The following is an 18118-nucleotide window of genomic DNA, read 5'->3' as shown; positions in this document are numbered from 1 at the left end:
AATTTACAATGGTTTTTGTCGTGTATTGGGTTGGGATGTTACACAAGTATTGGTGAACAAAGTGATAATTTCGGTGAGTTTCATTGTAAAAATCGTTATCAAGTGTTGGAACGTTTCTGTTGCGGTTAGTGAGATAAAAATTAAAAGCTTTGAGTGATTCGCGAAGAGATGCAATATGAAGTCTATCGAATGGCATGAGTCGTTACACAACCCATCAATCTATGCTTTTTAGTCTTCGGTTGATTGTGTTGCTAACTTACCAGCCATCACCATTTGTCAATTGTATTAGTTACTTGTGATATTGTGTAACCTTATTGAGATTGTACCAACTTTGCGATTATAAATAAAATTAATGTTGCCTTTTAAAAAAAAAAGAATTTATTTTTCTTTCATTAAAAAAAAAATATATATCATTTTGTAATCACACTAACAAAAAAATTGTCCGAGTTTAAAATAATAAATCTTCCCATATAAACTTTGTATTTTTAACTAATTCATTTTTCGCACTTTATTTTGGTTTGATTCACAAGTAAATAAGAGACATAAAATACTTTCCAATTAAGCTACAAGTGCATTTACAGAGAAATCTTCAATCAAAATTTTGAAGTAATTCCCGCCAAAAATGAGGATCGCCGAGATATCTTCGCCGGATATTCAGGAAACACAGTCATTGGATCCAAAATCTGACGTACTCTCCAAACTAGAATCACTAACAACTGAAATCGAACGCCATTCACCGGAATCTCCTTTATCGGAAACCCTAACCGCCAATCTCAGTAACGGACTTACTCAATTAACGTCACTCGTACCCTTCCACAACTCCGTCAAGCTTCAGATATGGAAATTGAGTTACCGTTTATGGAACGCATGCGTTGATCTCTCAAATTTCGTCCGATCATCATCGTCGTCGTCTAAAATTACAGATGAACACGCTAAACTCCGGCAAGTTTCTGCCGATCTTCTGTTTCTCGTCGTCGATGTTTCTGGTATACCTTCACCTTATTTTAAGTGCGCTTCGTTTTTTTACAAAACCGGTATCATTTGGCATGATCTGCGTAATTACAATCTCGCTAACAATTGCTTCGAGAAGGCGATGGATCTCACGTCGAAAATTGAGGTTGCGAATGTATCCAATCGAGAAGAGCGAAAGTTGCTTCTCGATTTACATATTTCCAGAGCGAAAACCGCGTGGGAGGTGCCTGATAGAAACTTGGCGGTTAATTTGCTAGATAGGTCAAAAAGAGTATTGTTTGGAATTGGTGAGAATTACATGGCTTTAGCTAATCAGTATACGAGTTTTGGAAAAATGCTACTGTCGAAAAATGAAGCGTCTGGTGTAAACGAGGCATTGAAGTTGATGAATGAAGCTTTGGAGCTGTGTGAAAAAGGGTTAAGGATTGTGAAAAAGCAAGATGAAACCCTAGGTCTTAAGGAATTGAGGTTGAAGACGTTGAGATTCATGGCGGCTTCACATTTGCAGAGAGATGAGTTTGAGAGTGTTTTGAAGTGTGTGAGAGTTTTGCGAGATGGTGTGACAGGTGACGATCATCCGAGTTCGAGTGTGTTGGCGATGAAGGCGTGGTTAGGGTTAGGAAGGTATGAAGAGGCTGAGAAGGAGTTAAAGAGTATGGTGGTGAATAAAGGGATTCCTGAGGGAGTTTGGGTATCAGCAATTGAGTCATACTTACAGACAGTAGGTAATTCTGGTGCAGAGACAGCAATGGGAGTATTTTTGGGGCTGCTAGGGAGGTGTCATATTAGTGCTGCTGCAGCGATTAGGGTGATTCAGAGAGTGGTTGGTGATTGTGTAAATGGAGATGGAGGTCGGGTGAGGTTTAAAGTGGTTGCTGAGTTCGTATCGAATGACAAGGTTGTTGCTCTTTTTTCTGGACAGCTGGCTGCAAAGGAGAGGTCTGGCATGCATGCTCTTCTCTGGAATTGGTAAGTTACTGTTTTTACTTGTGCTCGTTCTGAAACAAGCCGGAGGTGATGCTTTTAGGTCTAAGCAAGGCCTAATGGATCACATCAAATCTTCATGACACATAGAACGTTCTGAAATATATTTTATCATAATTGGTTGAATTATGTAATCAATGGTTCATACATTGTGTCTATATTACCTATTGTTAATGTGTGGCTGCATTGGTTTGTGACTTGTATGTTAATGTCATTGTACAGAAAGATGCAAAAGATACTGTTGCTGTCTAATATAATTTTTAGTGCAATATTGATTTACAATGTCAATGCATGACAATTTTGCTACGTTTATATGGCCATATGCGAATAGGTGTGAATTAGGGTCTCAACTACTGTCATATCGCTCTATAAGAAGTATGCCATGGGATTGCGAATTGAACAAGTTTTCGTGTAAAGAAATATGTTATTGTTGATAATTCTTTTATAGTTGCAACGATACTAGTAATCACTGATATGTAATAATTACGCTGCAGTGCAGCAGATTTTTTCAGATCCAAGGATTATGAGATCAGTGCAGAATTGTTTGAGAAGTCTCTGCTTTATGTTCCACATGACATAGAGTATAGATCTCTTCGAGCAAAGGGCTACAAAGTACTGTGCCTATGTCACCTAGGCCTTTTTAAACTGGATAGAGCTCAAGAATACATAGACGAGGCTGCTAAGGTACTAAATCCCTGCAACAACTTGCTGTTGTTATATAATGAATATCTTGTCATTATCTTCTATATAAGGATAAAAAGTGCCCGATAACGTTTCCATGATAATATTTAAAACTTTTCTTGTTTTTCACAATTGCAGCTGGAACCCAACATTGCTTGTGCTTTCCTGAAGGTGCGTCCTTTAACTATGTTTCAACTAAATTGTTGCAATATTTATGTAAACTGGAAGTAAATTGAGCTTCTTATATTACAAACTGTTTCAATCATCTCTTGCTAGAAGTGGTTAATCAATAAATTTTAGTATTACAAACACTTGCTGTTCAAAATTGTACAGCTTAAGATCCATCTACAAAATAAAGATTATAATGGAGCTATTACTCAAGTTCAAGCGATGGCAACCTACACTGACTTCACTCCAGAATTTCTATCACTATCTGCCCATGAAGCTATCTCTTGTCGAGGTCTTCCTGTTGCAGTTGAATCTTTATCCCGTCTCCTAACCTTTTTTTCCTTGGGGAAACCAATGCCAACAACAGAAGTCATAGTTTTTCGAACCCTTATCAAGATTCTTATTCAAGAACCTCAAAACGAAACTGAAGTTCTCAAATACATGAAACGGGCTCATGCTCGTTTCTCTGATCTTGGACCTGAACGGTTTTTCGGAACAGGTGAGGTTGGAAGAAGGGAACGAAACTGGTTTGTTCTGAACCTGTGGAATACTGGTTTGAAAAGTGGTCAGGAAAAGAACTATGAACTATGTGCAGAACTTTTCAGAATTTGTGCAGAGTATTACGGTGTTACAATTGACGGTGAAATTGAAGGAAATCATTTGATGGTATGCAAGTCACTGATATTAGCAGTGTCTGCATTGTTAGCTGGTGAGAAGCTAAGTTCAAACACATTGTCAGATACTGAAGTCAAACAAGCGATTGAATTGCTAGAAAAAGCTGAAAAGGTACTAATTGTGTTTTAGTTTCTGTATAATAGAAATTTAGCTGATAATTTGAACCCATTCACATGTTAAAAACTTGTACAGAAACTTGATTAAGCATTTGTTTTATCTTGGATGCAGATCTTAATGTCTGGCTCTATGAAAACCCATCTAGATGATGATCGAAACACCACAATTGAACCCCAGTTCTACTTTATTTACACATTAAGCGCATACAATTTATACACAAGACTGGATAGCACAGAATCAAAACAACTTATGTTGATAAAGAATTACGCCAAGTCGAAATATTGCAACCAAAATCACCTCCTTCAGATTGGTCTCAATGCCTTAGAAGGACCACAACCGAACACCGAAGTAGCTACATTTTGTCTCAATACTTGTATCTCTTTGTTTCTTTCTTTACCATCACCAGATTATCAGACCGTTGCTCTCATTCTTAGGAAATTAGTTAAAATCACCAGTGTTCATAAAGGCAACGTAGACGATAATAGCGATGATAATGCTGGGGTGTATGGGATTTACAAGAAAGCTTCAAGGATGATGGTGGGGTTGAAGGCAGGGGAATATCCTGTAGAGGAAGGGAAATGGCTTGCCATGTCAGCATGGAACCGTGCAGCTTTACCGGTGAGGTTGGGGCAGATGGTGGAAGCAAAGAAGTGGATGGATATGGGGTTGGAATTGGCGGGCAGGGTTGCGGGAATGGATACTTATATGTCTTGTATGGTGGACTTTGTTTCTGAAGTTGAAAAGAAAGTTCAGACTCAGGGTCATCTGATTGTTGGAACCTAGAGGTAGTTCTTATAATAAAAGCTCTAATGGCAGTACATTTTTTACTACATATATAATGTTAGTGATGACTGATGATTCAGTGAATTTTGTAACTACCTGACCCCGTTAGTTGTATATGTGAATTAGTTTGCTTTCTTTTATGTTTTGTTTGTAGCCTCTTAAAATCTTTCTATTAAGGTTACATGTGGCAAATTGAGCGGGTTGGAAACTTTTGGTGTAATTGAACAGGTCGGATTGAGTTAAATTAACCTAAAGCACTTTCTTATTTTATTATACTTTTGAAGGGGTCGATTTGTTGTCCTGCTAAAAACATAACCTAAATCGACCCTTTCACAAGTAAGTTTGCGCAACTGTAACTGTTAGGCTCTAGTTATGGCTTTAGATGACGTGAATATTGCTCAAGTTTTTCTTTTTCTTTTGAAAGGCAACAAGAGAATATTGATCAATTGATTTAGGCTTGTTCATTTACAGAAGGTATATCATATCTGCTGACGGTCTGTAGTTTCTTAATGTATGCCACATTGAGCTTGTATTATTTCTTAAAATGCTACTTTTTTGAGTTCTGTTTTCTGAATGAAGAATCATCTTAAGTACCTGATAAATTTATCCCTTCTTCGAAGATAAGATAGTTATTATTATTATTATTTTTTTTTAACGGCAAATGGGATATATGTAATCTTATTGTCTTTAAAAAGGAAATTAGTATTTTTGTAAGACTTCCAATTTAAATGTATTTATATGGTAGTATGGTACACCATTTATATGCCATTTAGTTATATTTACAAGTTATATATATTACTTTGTATATATTTATTTAATATAATTATTATTAAGACCTTGATTTTGGGCGGTTGGGCCTCATAATCTCCCTTGTCATATTTCTAGACATTTGGTATTTAAATCACCAGTGAAAGACTCAAAGACTTCAATCTACCTACCAAATGTGAAGCTGCAAACCAACGGATCTTTGGTCCAGCGGTACCGCGGTTACACTTGTGTACTCGCAGGGCTAGAGGTCTCGGGTTCGAACCTCGTCACCCGCTCTAGGAATTGAAATATATTCCTTGAAGGTGGCCCAAAGGGAAGGTTTTACCGACCCGCTCCGGGACTAAGGTACGGCCCGCCTACCCCTCGGGATGGTTTAAGGGTCGGATCCTCAGAGTGTGGTTCGGGTTTCCTGCCCGAAAGCGCGTGTGTGTGCAAATGATGACTAGGCTTCGGTCTGGACTGATGCAAGCTTGCCTTTCAAAAAAAAAAAAAATTTGTGAAGCTGCAAATAATACTATTATTTAAAATTATTATACACACATTATCCAATCCAAAACCAGATGGAGTATTATGGATAAGGGAAAAATCTATCCAAACACAAGTGACCCAATAACAAGTGTACATGTGTATGAAATCATCTTTGTGAGAACCACTAATCAAGTGTACATGTGTATGAAATCATCTTTGTGAGAACCACTAATTTACATCCAAAAGATATTGTGTTTGCCATGTCTCTCTGTGTCTCCCCTACTATAACCACATGAATTTTCCCAGATAATTGTAGAGAAAAAAAAAAAGTTATAAAATCATTATAACCAAAAGTAGTACTACTTGATTGACCAAAATGGCTACAGCTGCCTCAACCATGGCTAGCCAACTCAAGAGCAGTTTTGCACCTTCTTTTACAAGAGGTCTTGTTACTCCCAAAGGCCTTTCTGGTACACCATTTAAAGTCTTGCCTTCTTCTGGCAAATCCACCTTCACAATCAAGGCCATCCAAAGTGAAAAGGTTTTTTTTTTTTTTTTTTCATCTTATTTATAACTTTTAATTTAAGTTTTATACTACTTTGTTAAATTGTAAAAAGGGTAAAACTGACCATCTGTTGCTCCTTAACATTTGTGTTTCATGTCCCCAACCACTAAGCTAACAGACTACTTAAATTGTGTAGCTAACGAGATAATGGTTTTCTGTACTTGTATGCAGTTCATCAAAAAGTGTTTATATATCTGATCTGTGACTTTTTCGTTGATATGTTGGCGTGAGTAGAGTCTAACTTTTAACATAAAGTTATGTATGATAAGAGTAGTTCGTAAAGGCCAACACTTTAAATCCATATTGATTTTGAATGATTAACAATTCATATAAAAATAACTCCAAATTGAAAATTTCATATTGGTGAAAAAACTCTTAACCCCTCAGAGAATGATAAAACATGAGACTATCTTATCTAAAGATATTGAGGCAAGTAATATTGAAGTTTCGAAAGGATAAAATTCTGAATAATCTTAATAGTCTATAGTCATGATGATGGGTATTTGATTTGGATTTCTTTTGTACTATGCAGCCCACTTACCAAGTAGTTCAGCCCATCAACGGTGACCCGTTCATTGGAAGTCTCGAAACACCAGTGACATCAAGCCCATTGATTGCCTGGTACCTATCAAACCTTCCTGGATACCGCACTGCAGTCAACCCATTGCTTCGTGGTATTGAGGTCGGGCTAGCTCACGGGTTCTTTCTAGTTGGCCCATTTGTGAAAGCTGGCCCATTAAGGAACACAGAGTATGCAGGAGCAGCTGGATCACTAGCTGCTGGTGGATTGGTTGTGATTCTAAGCATTTGCTTGACAATGTATGGGATTGCATCGTTTAAAGAGGGAGAACCATCGATCGCACCATCATTGACCTTGACCGGAAGGAAGAAAGTGCCGGACCAACTTCAAACGGCTGATGGTTGGGCCAAGTTCACTGGTGGATTCTTCTTTGGTGGAATTTCAGGAGTCACTTGGGCTTATTTCCTTCTCTATGTACTTGACTTGCCTTACTATGTTAAGTAATTGGCAACCTGATTTACACCTCTTTTTAAAGAAGTTGAATTGCTACATATGGAAGGTTGTATATTAAGGGATGATGGATTTTTAAAAAAATATTGTTTATGGTGCTGGATTATTTTATATGTCTTGTAACTCTTTATGGTAACAAGACATGCATATGTAGTGGTATTATAATAATTCTACCATGACTCGTTCAACACCAGAAACCATATATAAACACTTACATTACAAATGTTCATCTCTAAACTTGAATCACAACTTCTTAATTGAAAGGTTTTCTCAATATCGCTAAGCCAATAGACCTTTGCTAATCAATGATCGTCTTTTGATGATGCCAAACTTTGGTTAATACATCAGAAACTCGAAATATTCAATCAAAGACGATAAAATTGAGTATTTGGCGACTAAGCGGTGTTTTGACGTGTATAAATGACTATAAATTTAGTGCCTTCGTCCCAGAACAATTGAACTGGGACGGATGGAGTATTATATTACTCAGTTTTATGATATTTATTTTCATTAACGAATGATAAAAAAAGAAGTTCAATAATGTATGATAAAAAAAGAAGGAAGTTTTAAACTCGCGGTTCACTGATTGTGTTTTCGAATTTTTCATCAAACATATTTAAGTTTTGAGTACATATACTATTTCTGTCTATTTGTATGCCTTTTGCTACATATTTATTTTGATGATTCATATTTTCATATATATATATACAAAATAAGAGGTTAGCGTAACAATAATATTTATAGATAATTGTAACCAGAACCGGTCGTGAGAATTTAAGAACCGGTCGTGAGAATTTAAATACCTAGAACAAGTGAAAAAAGGCCGACCCTAATGAATAATATAATATAAACTATTTAAAAAGATCCTTAGACCCTAACGAATAATATAAGCTATTTAAAATGGACCTTTGAACTTGCTATAATGCTAGTGGACTTTGATTTTTTTTTCCCTGAGGTTTTGATTGTTCTTTTTAGACCTATTGTCATTCGTCTTCGAATCTTCAATTGTATTTACATAGTTATCACGTTTCTCAAATCTCCGATTGTATTTGTATATATATAAATTGAGCCCCTGAAAATGTCGTGTCCTGCTCCCCCTCCATGCCCTCCCCCGGTTGTAACTTAAACCATCTCATTATTAAAATTGAAATATGTATGAAATTCTATGTATATATGTAAAAAAATATATTTTATAATTACTATTGTAACTATAGATATTATAAATATAGTCATATAAAACTCTAAAATGATGATGTCGTCATTAAGCTAATTACCCTTTAATTTTTATGATGATGATGTCATAATTATAAATTAATTTAATTAAAAAAATAATACGAAATCTTTTATAAAAAAAATACTAATCTCTCATAAATTGTAATTTTAATTTTCTAAAAAAATTTAAAAGGTATTTATTGTTACTAATTATTATTATTATTATTATTATTATTATTATTATTATTATTATTATTATTAATATATATATATATATATATATATATATATATATATATATATATATATATATATATATATATATTTATATATATATACTCAACTTTGAGCGAGATTTATTATTATTATTATTTACTTTTAATATAATAATTATAATTATAATTTTTATATTACTAGTATTCAAATATGGATTCTTTTTACGAAATTAATTACGTTACATATGTAGGCGAAAATACATGTCTCTATATAGTATAAACAACGACAAGTTTCTTAGTCAAACGGGCCATTAAAATAAATGACTTTAGCATTTACATTCACTTAATATCTAAAACATATTATTAAATTGTTTCGATTAAACAAACCCGTGATTTCACGGGTCATTTCACTTGTTATTATAAATTGGTAAAAAAGTTATTATTATTATTATTATTATTATTATTATTATTTATTATATTATTATACTCCGTATTATTTATTATTATTTTATTGGAGTATTTATTTATATATTTATACTAGTTTTATGAGCCCGTCCGTTGGACGGAAGTTGTGAATATACGTTTTCACAATTGTTGAATATCTAACAATAGCAGAAGTACATATTATGGTGAAGCTCGTTTAAGATACTGAGGTTTGTGAGCCCGCTCGTTGGGCAAGAAGTGTTTACTGTGAACCTGACTGTTATGACCAAATGTTTACGACAATTTAAACAAAATAAATGAAAATAGAACAAAACCCATCATCAAATCATCATTTAACTGAAAAACTAATATGAACATCACCAATTAAAGTGACAAACAAATCAAGTCAAGTTAGGTTCAACTGAAATGCGAAAAATCAATAGTAAGTTGGAAGCCATTAAATATGAAGGACATAGTAAATATTAAGAATACAATTAAAGAAAATATAGTTTACGTATGTTTTGAATTTTTATTTTCTTTTAACTATTTTGTTACATTCAATATTCTATATTTAGATAACATAACATGTTTTTCTACCTATATTAAATTTAGTAATTACATATGTGACTATTAGGGATATACATACAGAAAATTTTATTATTATATACTCCGTATTTAGATAACGTTTTTTACCTATTTAAATTAGGATTAAATTTAGTAACCACATATGTGACCACTTGGATTGATAGCAAGTGGTTGAAAAGAATTCCAGAGAGTAAATACGATTATGCAAAGATAGATATAATTGATATATATATATATATATATATGAAACCATAAAAGTGCCTTAATTTTAGGCTTCTACCATTTATTTATATTAATTATTAAATTAATAAATTAAAACTTCAATCAATAATTAAAATAAGACGTAGTTGAAGTGTTATATTAACACGTGGAATAATGATTTGTTTAAGAAAAATAATCGCATTTTGGAAATAGTACGGAGTATTTTCTTTTTAATAGTTAAGATTATTATATATTTATCTTTATCTTTTAAAAGGTAACAATCGGCTAATATTTAATTAATTAAGATCATTATATATGTTATCTTTATCTTTTAAGGTAACAATCGGCCATAATTTGTTAATAATTAATTTAATATTTAATTTGATTTAATAATAGAATGACACGTAGAATTATGCAATTCATATTTATTAATAGAATGACATGTAGGATAATTTAAAGTAGATTAATTTAGGAGATGACACGTAGGCATAATGGCACGTGTTTTATAATAATGTATATGTATGTATGTATATGTATGTATAGATAGATAGATAGATAGATAGATAGATAGATAGATATATTATATACTAGTAATATGATAAGCTTTGATTTTAAGAGTTTTGCACAAGTAATTATGAAAACGTAGCGCCCCTTGCATTCCAGACAAACAATAAAACCAAAACTATATTCGTTAATTCTTGGGGCGCAAGGATTAAAACTCTCTGGAGAGAATCTAACCCTCTTTTCTGCAATTCTTGGGCGACAAGTATTAACAGGTTTTAAATCTTTTCGTTAATTCCATTGAGGGCATTTAACTCTCGAACGCCTAACAGTAATTTAAGGAGTTCTGCAGCAGCCGAAAACTTAATCGATTGATTAAGACAAAAAATGTCGCAAGTTCGTGAAATTGAATTTCATATTTACAACTCAATGACTAAACGAAAGGAAAAATTCACTCCAATTGTTCCCGGAAAAGTCTCGATGTATGTCTGTGGCGTTACCCCTTACGATTACAGTCATATCGGTCACGCTCGTGCTTACGTCGCTTTTGATATCCTTGTTCGGTATATATATATTATCCGTATCTATATCTATTTTTGTAGTGTGCGTTACTTTACTGATTTGTTTAACAGTTGATTTCATGTAAATTGCAATATTTTGTTTAATTTATGTAACTGAGTGTAATTGGAGCTCATTTGGTTCATACATGATGGGGTGGGTTAGCCCGTTAGGGCTTATAACTACACTGTAAAATTTAAAGGCTTATTATGTATACTGCATGGAGGATTTGTATATTTATAATTTCAAAACATTTATGTAACGAATTCTAGGCTTTGGCTTATGAAGAGAACTGTTGGGAAATTACGGTCTCACTAATTCCCACCACCCAGCCCAACAATAATAGTAAAGAAATAAGAACAATACACAACACAAGATTTAACGTGGAAACTCCAAAACAGGAGAAAAACCACCGGCCCCCAAAGAGAGAAATACACTATATCACAAATTGTTACAATGATATAGACGACTCTCTTAAGCCAACTACACTCTCCAAAATATTTAACTAATACAACTCTCAAACAAGGGTAAGAAAGAAAGAAATAATCAAATACTTAAAGTGTATTGATTGGTGCGATTTGGAATGAAGACTTAGCCCCTCTTATATAACCAAGTCACTCACCCCTCACATCTTCCTCCCACCAATGTGGGATAAACATATCTTCTACTAGCCAAAATAAACCAACAAATCTCCACCTTTTGGATAGAAGAAGATAACCATGCTTCCACATTGCAAGGATAACCGATGTAGACGCTTCTTCGACGACAACTTCAAGATCCTCATCTTCATGCCGTTGACATTATCTCCCAAGAGACAAAACTTGCATCTTCATCGAACATTGTCTAAACCGACAATCATTGTCATCACAGACAATCATAACTCTTAACAAGAATTATCATACTCCACCATAAAGAGTATAGCACTTAGAATATCGCATTCCAAGCATTTCACCTCGGCACATGTTGTTGAACAACCAGCTGAAACTTTATGGTGCAACTTCCCTGTTTGGCTTTCCCGAAAGTCCCATCAGCTACAACATCAGTTTCCACCACACAACCTGCATCAACGCCAAACCAATGCCCATGTGTAATTGTGGAACCGCTAACGAACATCCCTTTCCACGGTGGCGCGGACACACCATGAGGATGACGTGACTTCAGAGGAATTCGTCACTCTCCGTAACAACGGAGACAATGTTAGCATCTTTGGAGCCATTTGCCGGATTAGCTCCACCGGGACAATTAACCCTTACATGCCCAGTCTTCCCGCACTTCCAGCATGTCAGATTCTTTCTAGAGTTTCCCTTCTGCCTATCCGAACACAACAGTACCGTAGCTTCTGATGACGAGACCCCGTTACCTTCCAATCTTTTCTCCTCGAATAGGAGCTTGCTAGTAACATCTTCAAACTTCAACGTTTCTTTCCCGTACATTAGAATAGGTTTCATGTGCTCATAGGACGATGATAAAGATAATATCAACCTCAAAGCTTTATCTTCATCATCCGTTTTAACTCCAATAGCCTCCAGTTCCGAAACAATACCGTTAAGAATACTTAGATGATCTGAAATCTTTGAACCCCCATCCATACGTAGAGTATGAAATTGTTCTTTAAGACACAACCGATTTGAGATGCCCTTGCCCTGGTACAACTGCTCTAGTTTAGCCCAAAGCTCATTTGCCGTTGATAACCCGTGCACATTTGCAAGCACGTTCTTTGCAAGACACAAACGAATCGCACTTGCTGCCCTCAAATCCATATCATCCCATTCTTCTTCATCGAACTTACTGCTAGAATCACTGCCAGAAACAAAGGTGGGTTTACCTTTCAACGCCTTGTGTAAACCGCATTGAATCAACACATCCTTGACTTGAACCTGCCATAAGCCAAAATTGATCCTCCCATCAAATTTTTCTACATCAAACCTCATTGGACTGAACTTCGACATCGTATCCGTATCCTATAAACAACACTTTCTCTGATTTTGCTCACGTTTCGAATAGCCAAAAGATGTAGCAGGTAGCCAGGACCCTTTAAATCGGAAATCCACAACTCGCCACTAACAAATCCAACTATTACTACGAATCAGAAAAAATATTGTCTAACCAGATACTCTATACGATCAATAGAAATCGTTTCTGATGTGGACGATCCACTCCCGTGGCAACCACAGAGCATACTCCGACTCCTATAACCGAGACCCCCGTCAAACCTGACGCTCTGATACCAGTTGTTGAGAAATTACGGTCTCACTAATTCCCACCACCCAGCCCAACAATAATAGTAAAGAAATAAGAACAATACACAACACAAGATTTAACGTGGAAACTTCAAAACAGGAGAAAAACCACCGGCCCCCAAAGAGAGAAATACACTATATCACAAATTGTTACAATGATATAGACGACTCTCTTAAGCCAACTACACTCTCCAAAATATTTAACTAATACAACTCTCAAACAAGGGTAAGAAAGAAAGAAATAATCAAATACTTAAAGTGTATTGATTGGTGCGATTTAGAATGAAGACTTAGCCCCTCTTATATAACCAAGTCACTCACCCCTCACATCTTCCTCCCACCAATGTGGGATAAACATATCTTCTACTAGCCAAAATAAACCAACAGAGAACCACAATATTGTTGATTTGGTTATACATATAGACAGAGATTGGTAGGCGATTTAGAATTCACAATGTATAGTATGTACGTGTCCTATTATATGGTTATTGTTTTAGCTTATTGTGTATAAAATGTTGTTTTTGTAGCTGAAAGTGAGTTGAATTGGTAATAACTGAATGTAGATAAATATGGTGGAAATAATCATTTGTGATATTTCTTTGAAAATTTGTTTTGCAACTGTAGTAAACTGCGGTGGTGTCTTTACTAACCTTATTCTGAGATACTCTGATTAACGGTTTGATTATTTTCATCTTTAAGGTTCTTGAAATACTTGGGCTATGAAGTTAAATATGTGCGGAACTTCACTGACGTAGACGATAAGGTAAGATGTTCAAAGCTTATGTTGCATTCGATACTCCAAGTAACTGAATAAATTGTCTTTGACCTTTCGATTTGTTTCAATAGTTGATCTTTGCGTATGATTCTTACTTCTGTGTCTCTATTAAATGTGCATAGTTTAGTCTCGTTTTTATATGTTTTTCCTAAACATGTGTTTGGAAGACAAAAATGTTTGTAGTTAGTTGGGTATGCCCAACTTATATTTCTTGTTCTTGTTTGTTTCCTATAAAGCTTTGCTAGAAAATTTCACAGTACCCAAAAATAAGTGTGGCATAGTAATTTTGAGTTGCTCATATATAGATTATCAAAAAAGCCAAAGAATGCAACGAGGAACCATTATCTTTGAGTGCCCGGTTTTGCGAAGAGTTTTTGATTGATATGGATGATCTACAGTGCTTGTTACCCACTGAGCAACCACGCGTTTCGGATCACATGGATCAAATAAGAGATATGATTAAAAAGGTATTTTTATTTTGCATCTTTTTTATTCGATTGTAGCGGGAATCATACATGTACAAGATTTTCATTGTATTTTCTCTCTGTGTGTGTCCTGTGCAGATGATTAACAATGAGTGTGCATATGTTGTCGATGGCGATGTCTATTTTTCTGTTGATAAATTTCCCGATTATGGGCGGCTCTCTGGAAGAAAGCTCGAAGACAATAGAGCTGGCGAGCGGATAGCTATCGATCCAAGGAAACGTAATCCAGCTGACTTCGCCTTGTGGAAGGTATGAATGTGTGTGTGTGTGTGTTTCTTTTTTTTCTTTTTTTTTTATGGCGAGCTCACACTCTGTAGAAGGTGTATTTCTTTTAAACTTTATTTAGAGATAGGAATATATAAAGATGCAAAACAGGTGGGGTAGGTTACTGGTCGACATTTATTCTGCAGACATATTGAAATTTTATTTGTGGATCTGGTTGGGTCGGATCGACACACAAACAGTTAGGTGATGCTTGTTTTTTAAGATTTTTTTTGTCTGAGGATCTGTGGACCATGTCTGTATAGAAGATATCGCCTATAGGTCACTATGCCGAATAGTGAATACTGTTTGTTTCTAGCCTGCAAAATAAGTTAATCTTGTCTACGGCACTAAGAAGCATGTTTCTATGTCTGCTAGTTTGCAGACATAATAAGACATTATTTTATTTTATTTAATCAGAAAAACAAACCATCCTCAGTAAAAAAACGTCTGCACATTAAAAGACATAATAAGATCAGCATACTGAAAAACAAACACCACCTTAATTTGTTTTATAAATGTATAATAATTGGAATAATAAAATATGAACAAGAAAAGTATGTTGTATGGTTGTTCAGGCTGCTAAACCAGGGGAGATCAGTTGGGAAAGTCCGGTGGGCCCAGAAAAAGAAAGAGAAAGACCAGGATGGCACATTGAGTGCAGTGCAATGAGTGCATTTTATTTAACCGAAAAATTCGATATTCATGGCGGTGGGATGGATTTAATCTTTCCGCATCACGAAAACGAGATTGCTCAGAGTTGTGCTGCATGCCCAAATAGCAATATAAATTACTGGATGCATAACGGTTTTGTTACTACTGCAAATGATGAAAAAATGGCAAAATCCGTTGGTAACTTTTCAACTATTCGTCAGGTACATATATATTTACTTAATTGTATGTACATCTCATTGATGCTTTTGATTAATGGCGTACTTACTAATACTAATATATAATAATATTATATTCATGAATTTGTCCAGGTCACTGAACTGTATCACCCACTTGCCTTGAGGTATTTCTTGCTTGGCACACATTATCGATCCCGGTTAATTACTCAATTACTCAGATCGAGACCTCCTCGGATGCTGTTTTTAGCATGTATCAGGTAGAAAACTTTTATATATATTTTTTAAGTATGGATATATATAATTATATTGTATAATATATAAGTGTGTTGACTTATTTTTGGGTTGGTAGACCCTGGAACGTTGTGAGAGGGCTATCTTACAATTTCAAGAAGAAACCCAAAAGGACATTACTGTTGCTGGTGGCAAGAAATATCCTCCTACTAATGAAGCTCAAAAATGCATCCTGAGAAGTCAACTTGAAGAGAAATTATCTGATGACTTACACGCACCTACTATTCTGAAATCCGATCTTCAAGATGCGTTAAAATCGATGAACAAAAGTCTGGACACGCTCAAGGTCAGAAAGTTAACTTTTACTTAATCCCACTTCCCTAGAGGCGTTGTATAATGATGGTTGTAAAAATTTGATTAATATATGGTTAATCTTTTTACAAGTAGGACGGTTTAGATTTTTCAAAATTTATCTGATTAATCGGTCAATGGGTCAAAATCGGATTTAGTTGGTTAAAATCAGTCAAAGTCAAAGTTTGTCAACATTTTAATTTGGAGCATTTGAACAATTGAATGATTGTGCTTATGTTTTCAGACAATTATGTTAAAGTCTGTGTTTCTTTATGATGTTTATGGTTTTCAAACTCCAATTCGATTTAAGCGATTAATCCCTACAAGGTTCCGACCGATTAATCCATGGTTAGCAATTTTTACAATCTCGTGTATGACAGTTCTATGTTTAACTCTTTGTACGGCTCTAAACACACCAACTTGGGTCCGTTGACCTTAAATACTTTGTCTTGACTGATAATATATACATTTTCTTGATGTCTGTATCTATTTATCATACATATTTTGTTGCTGTATGTATCATATATGTATCTTACTTTCACCGTTTTGCAGCTATCAAACATTCAGTCTCTAACTGAACTAGAGAAAGAGGTGAGGGTTGTTTTGGATGTTTTAGGACTTCCATCCACTTCAACATATACCGAGGTTTTGAATCAACTAAAAGCGAAAGCGCTAAGAAGGGCAAATTTAACCGAAGAAGATATATTGCAGCTTATAGAAAAGAGAATGTTATATAGGAAGAATAAGAAGTATGATAAAGCTGATAAGATTAGGAAGGAATTGAGTTACAAGGGGATTAATCTGAAGGATGAAGGTGACGAAACTACATGGCAGCCATGTCTGCCGGTTGAAGAAAAAAAAGAAGAAAAACTATAAGTTTTTTTTATATGATTATAATAATTGTAACTATTATAATTATTATTTTATTTATTAACCTTATTTCAACTACAAAGAGCAAAAATCCTGAAATAGCTAATGATTTCTACATTAATTATAGAGCTATGTAATTATATTATATTTTATATTTATATATACATGTTTTTTCAAGCTTTTGGATGTATCCGTACCCATAAATTGATCCTTCATATTACCGTATATATATATTAAACAACATATATAAATATTCATTAAATGACTCTATTAATCGAGTCAACAGTAAGCGTCGATTTGTTGATGTTGGTAGTATTTTTTGTCTAGCGGTTAAAAGGTACCAGTATAATGGTCTAGAACTGCCTAGTCGGATGAGATCTCTGTGGGGTGGCCTTATCAGTCTTTGGACCAAGCTGAGAGTGGTCCGTCTAGCGTTCTGACAAGTGACTGAACTCTTAAATGTAGGGTCTATTTATAGGCGTAGAATATCCGAAATTCTCGGGAACACGTGTCAGATACTGATTAATTTGGTTATGCGAAATATACGGAACCGACTTTGGTGTGGGCTGACGTGGCTGCGTGCCGCTCACACGCCTATTCAAGGGCTTAAGCATAGAAGCTGCCTACAGGGCGCTTACGCATGACGTTGGGCGCCTGACTGAACACTGGACAACTGTTAACAAAAACTGCTATTATTGCTGCCTTTTATGTGTAAGAACGATGCTTTTATGCGTGTATCCCCTAGGATACACCATTAGTTGGCGACTTGATTGTAGCTTAGGCCTCAATTGAACTTCAGGCACGTTTAAAACCCAAAGAATTTTGATTCTACCATTTTCATTGCGTCTCACAATTTTTTTTAAATCTACTTATTGATCGGAGGCCTATTCGAAAACAATCTCTCTATCCACAGAACATTGAGAGAGGACTTTTGCTACCCCTGTGTTGTTTTCACTCTGAGTGGAGAAATGACAGGGGAATGATTGTCTACATCTTACCTCCCCATATTCCACTTTTGTGGAATTGAGTTTTATTGTTGTTTTTGTCTATAAATATTCGCTAGTTCTAGTGTGTACGTAAAATTAACCATTTAAATATCGAAATTATGATTTTATTAATCGTTTAAAAGGTTGGGATTAAATAACGTA

At 34.9% G+C, this 18118-nt stretch overlaps 2 protein-coding genes and 1 pseudogene across 2 annotated transcripts; all 3 read left to right on the top strand.

The window, feature by feature from the left end:
* The first annotated feature begins 622 nt into the window (after nt 1–622).
* On the top strand, nt 623–4380 carry LOC139853784 (TPR repeat-containing protein ZIP4-like). The gene is made up of 5 exons (XM_071843140.1): nt 623–1941; nt 2451–2640; nt 2776–2808; nt 2971–3591; nt 3709–4380. Exons 1-5 carry the CDS (start codon nt 623–625, stop codon nt 4378–4380), a joined length of 2835 nt encoding a protein of 944 aa, XP_071699241.1.
* A 1495-nt stretch (nt 4381–5875) lies between these two features.
* LOC139851490 (photosystem I reaction center subunit XI, chloroplastic-like) lies at nt 5876–7317 on the top strand. Its single transcript, XM_071840556.1, has 2 exons — nt 5876–6157; nt 6714–7317. Exons 1-2 carry the CDS (start codon nt 5993–5995, stop codon nt 7203–7205), a joined length of 657 nt encoding a protein of 218 aa, XP_071696657.1. The 5' UTR covers nt 5876–5992; the 3' UTR covers nt 7206–7317.
* Nucleotides 7318–10735: 3418 nt separating this feature from the next.
* On the top strand, nt 10736–16976 carry LOC139853783 (cysteine--tRNA ligase CPS1 homolog, chloroplastic/mitochondrial-like; annotated as a pseudogene).
* Nucleotides 16977–18118: the final 1142 nt, after the last annotated feature.

This window comes from Rutidosis leptorrhynchoides, chromosome 6, assembly GCF_046630445.1.
Source record: "Rutidosis leptorrhynchoides isolate AG116_Rl617_1_P2 chromosome 6, CSIRO_AGI_Rlap_v1, whole genome shotgun sequence".
NCBI classification, from domain to species: domain Eukaryota; kingdom Viridiplantae; phylum Streptophyta; class Magnoliopsida; order Asterales; family Asteraceae; genus Rutidosis; species Rutidosis leptorrhynchoides.
Note: the sequence above shows the minus strand (reverse complement) of the source record. Positions and strands in the feature narration are given on the sequence as shown.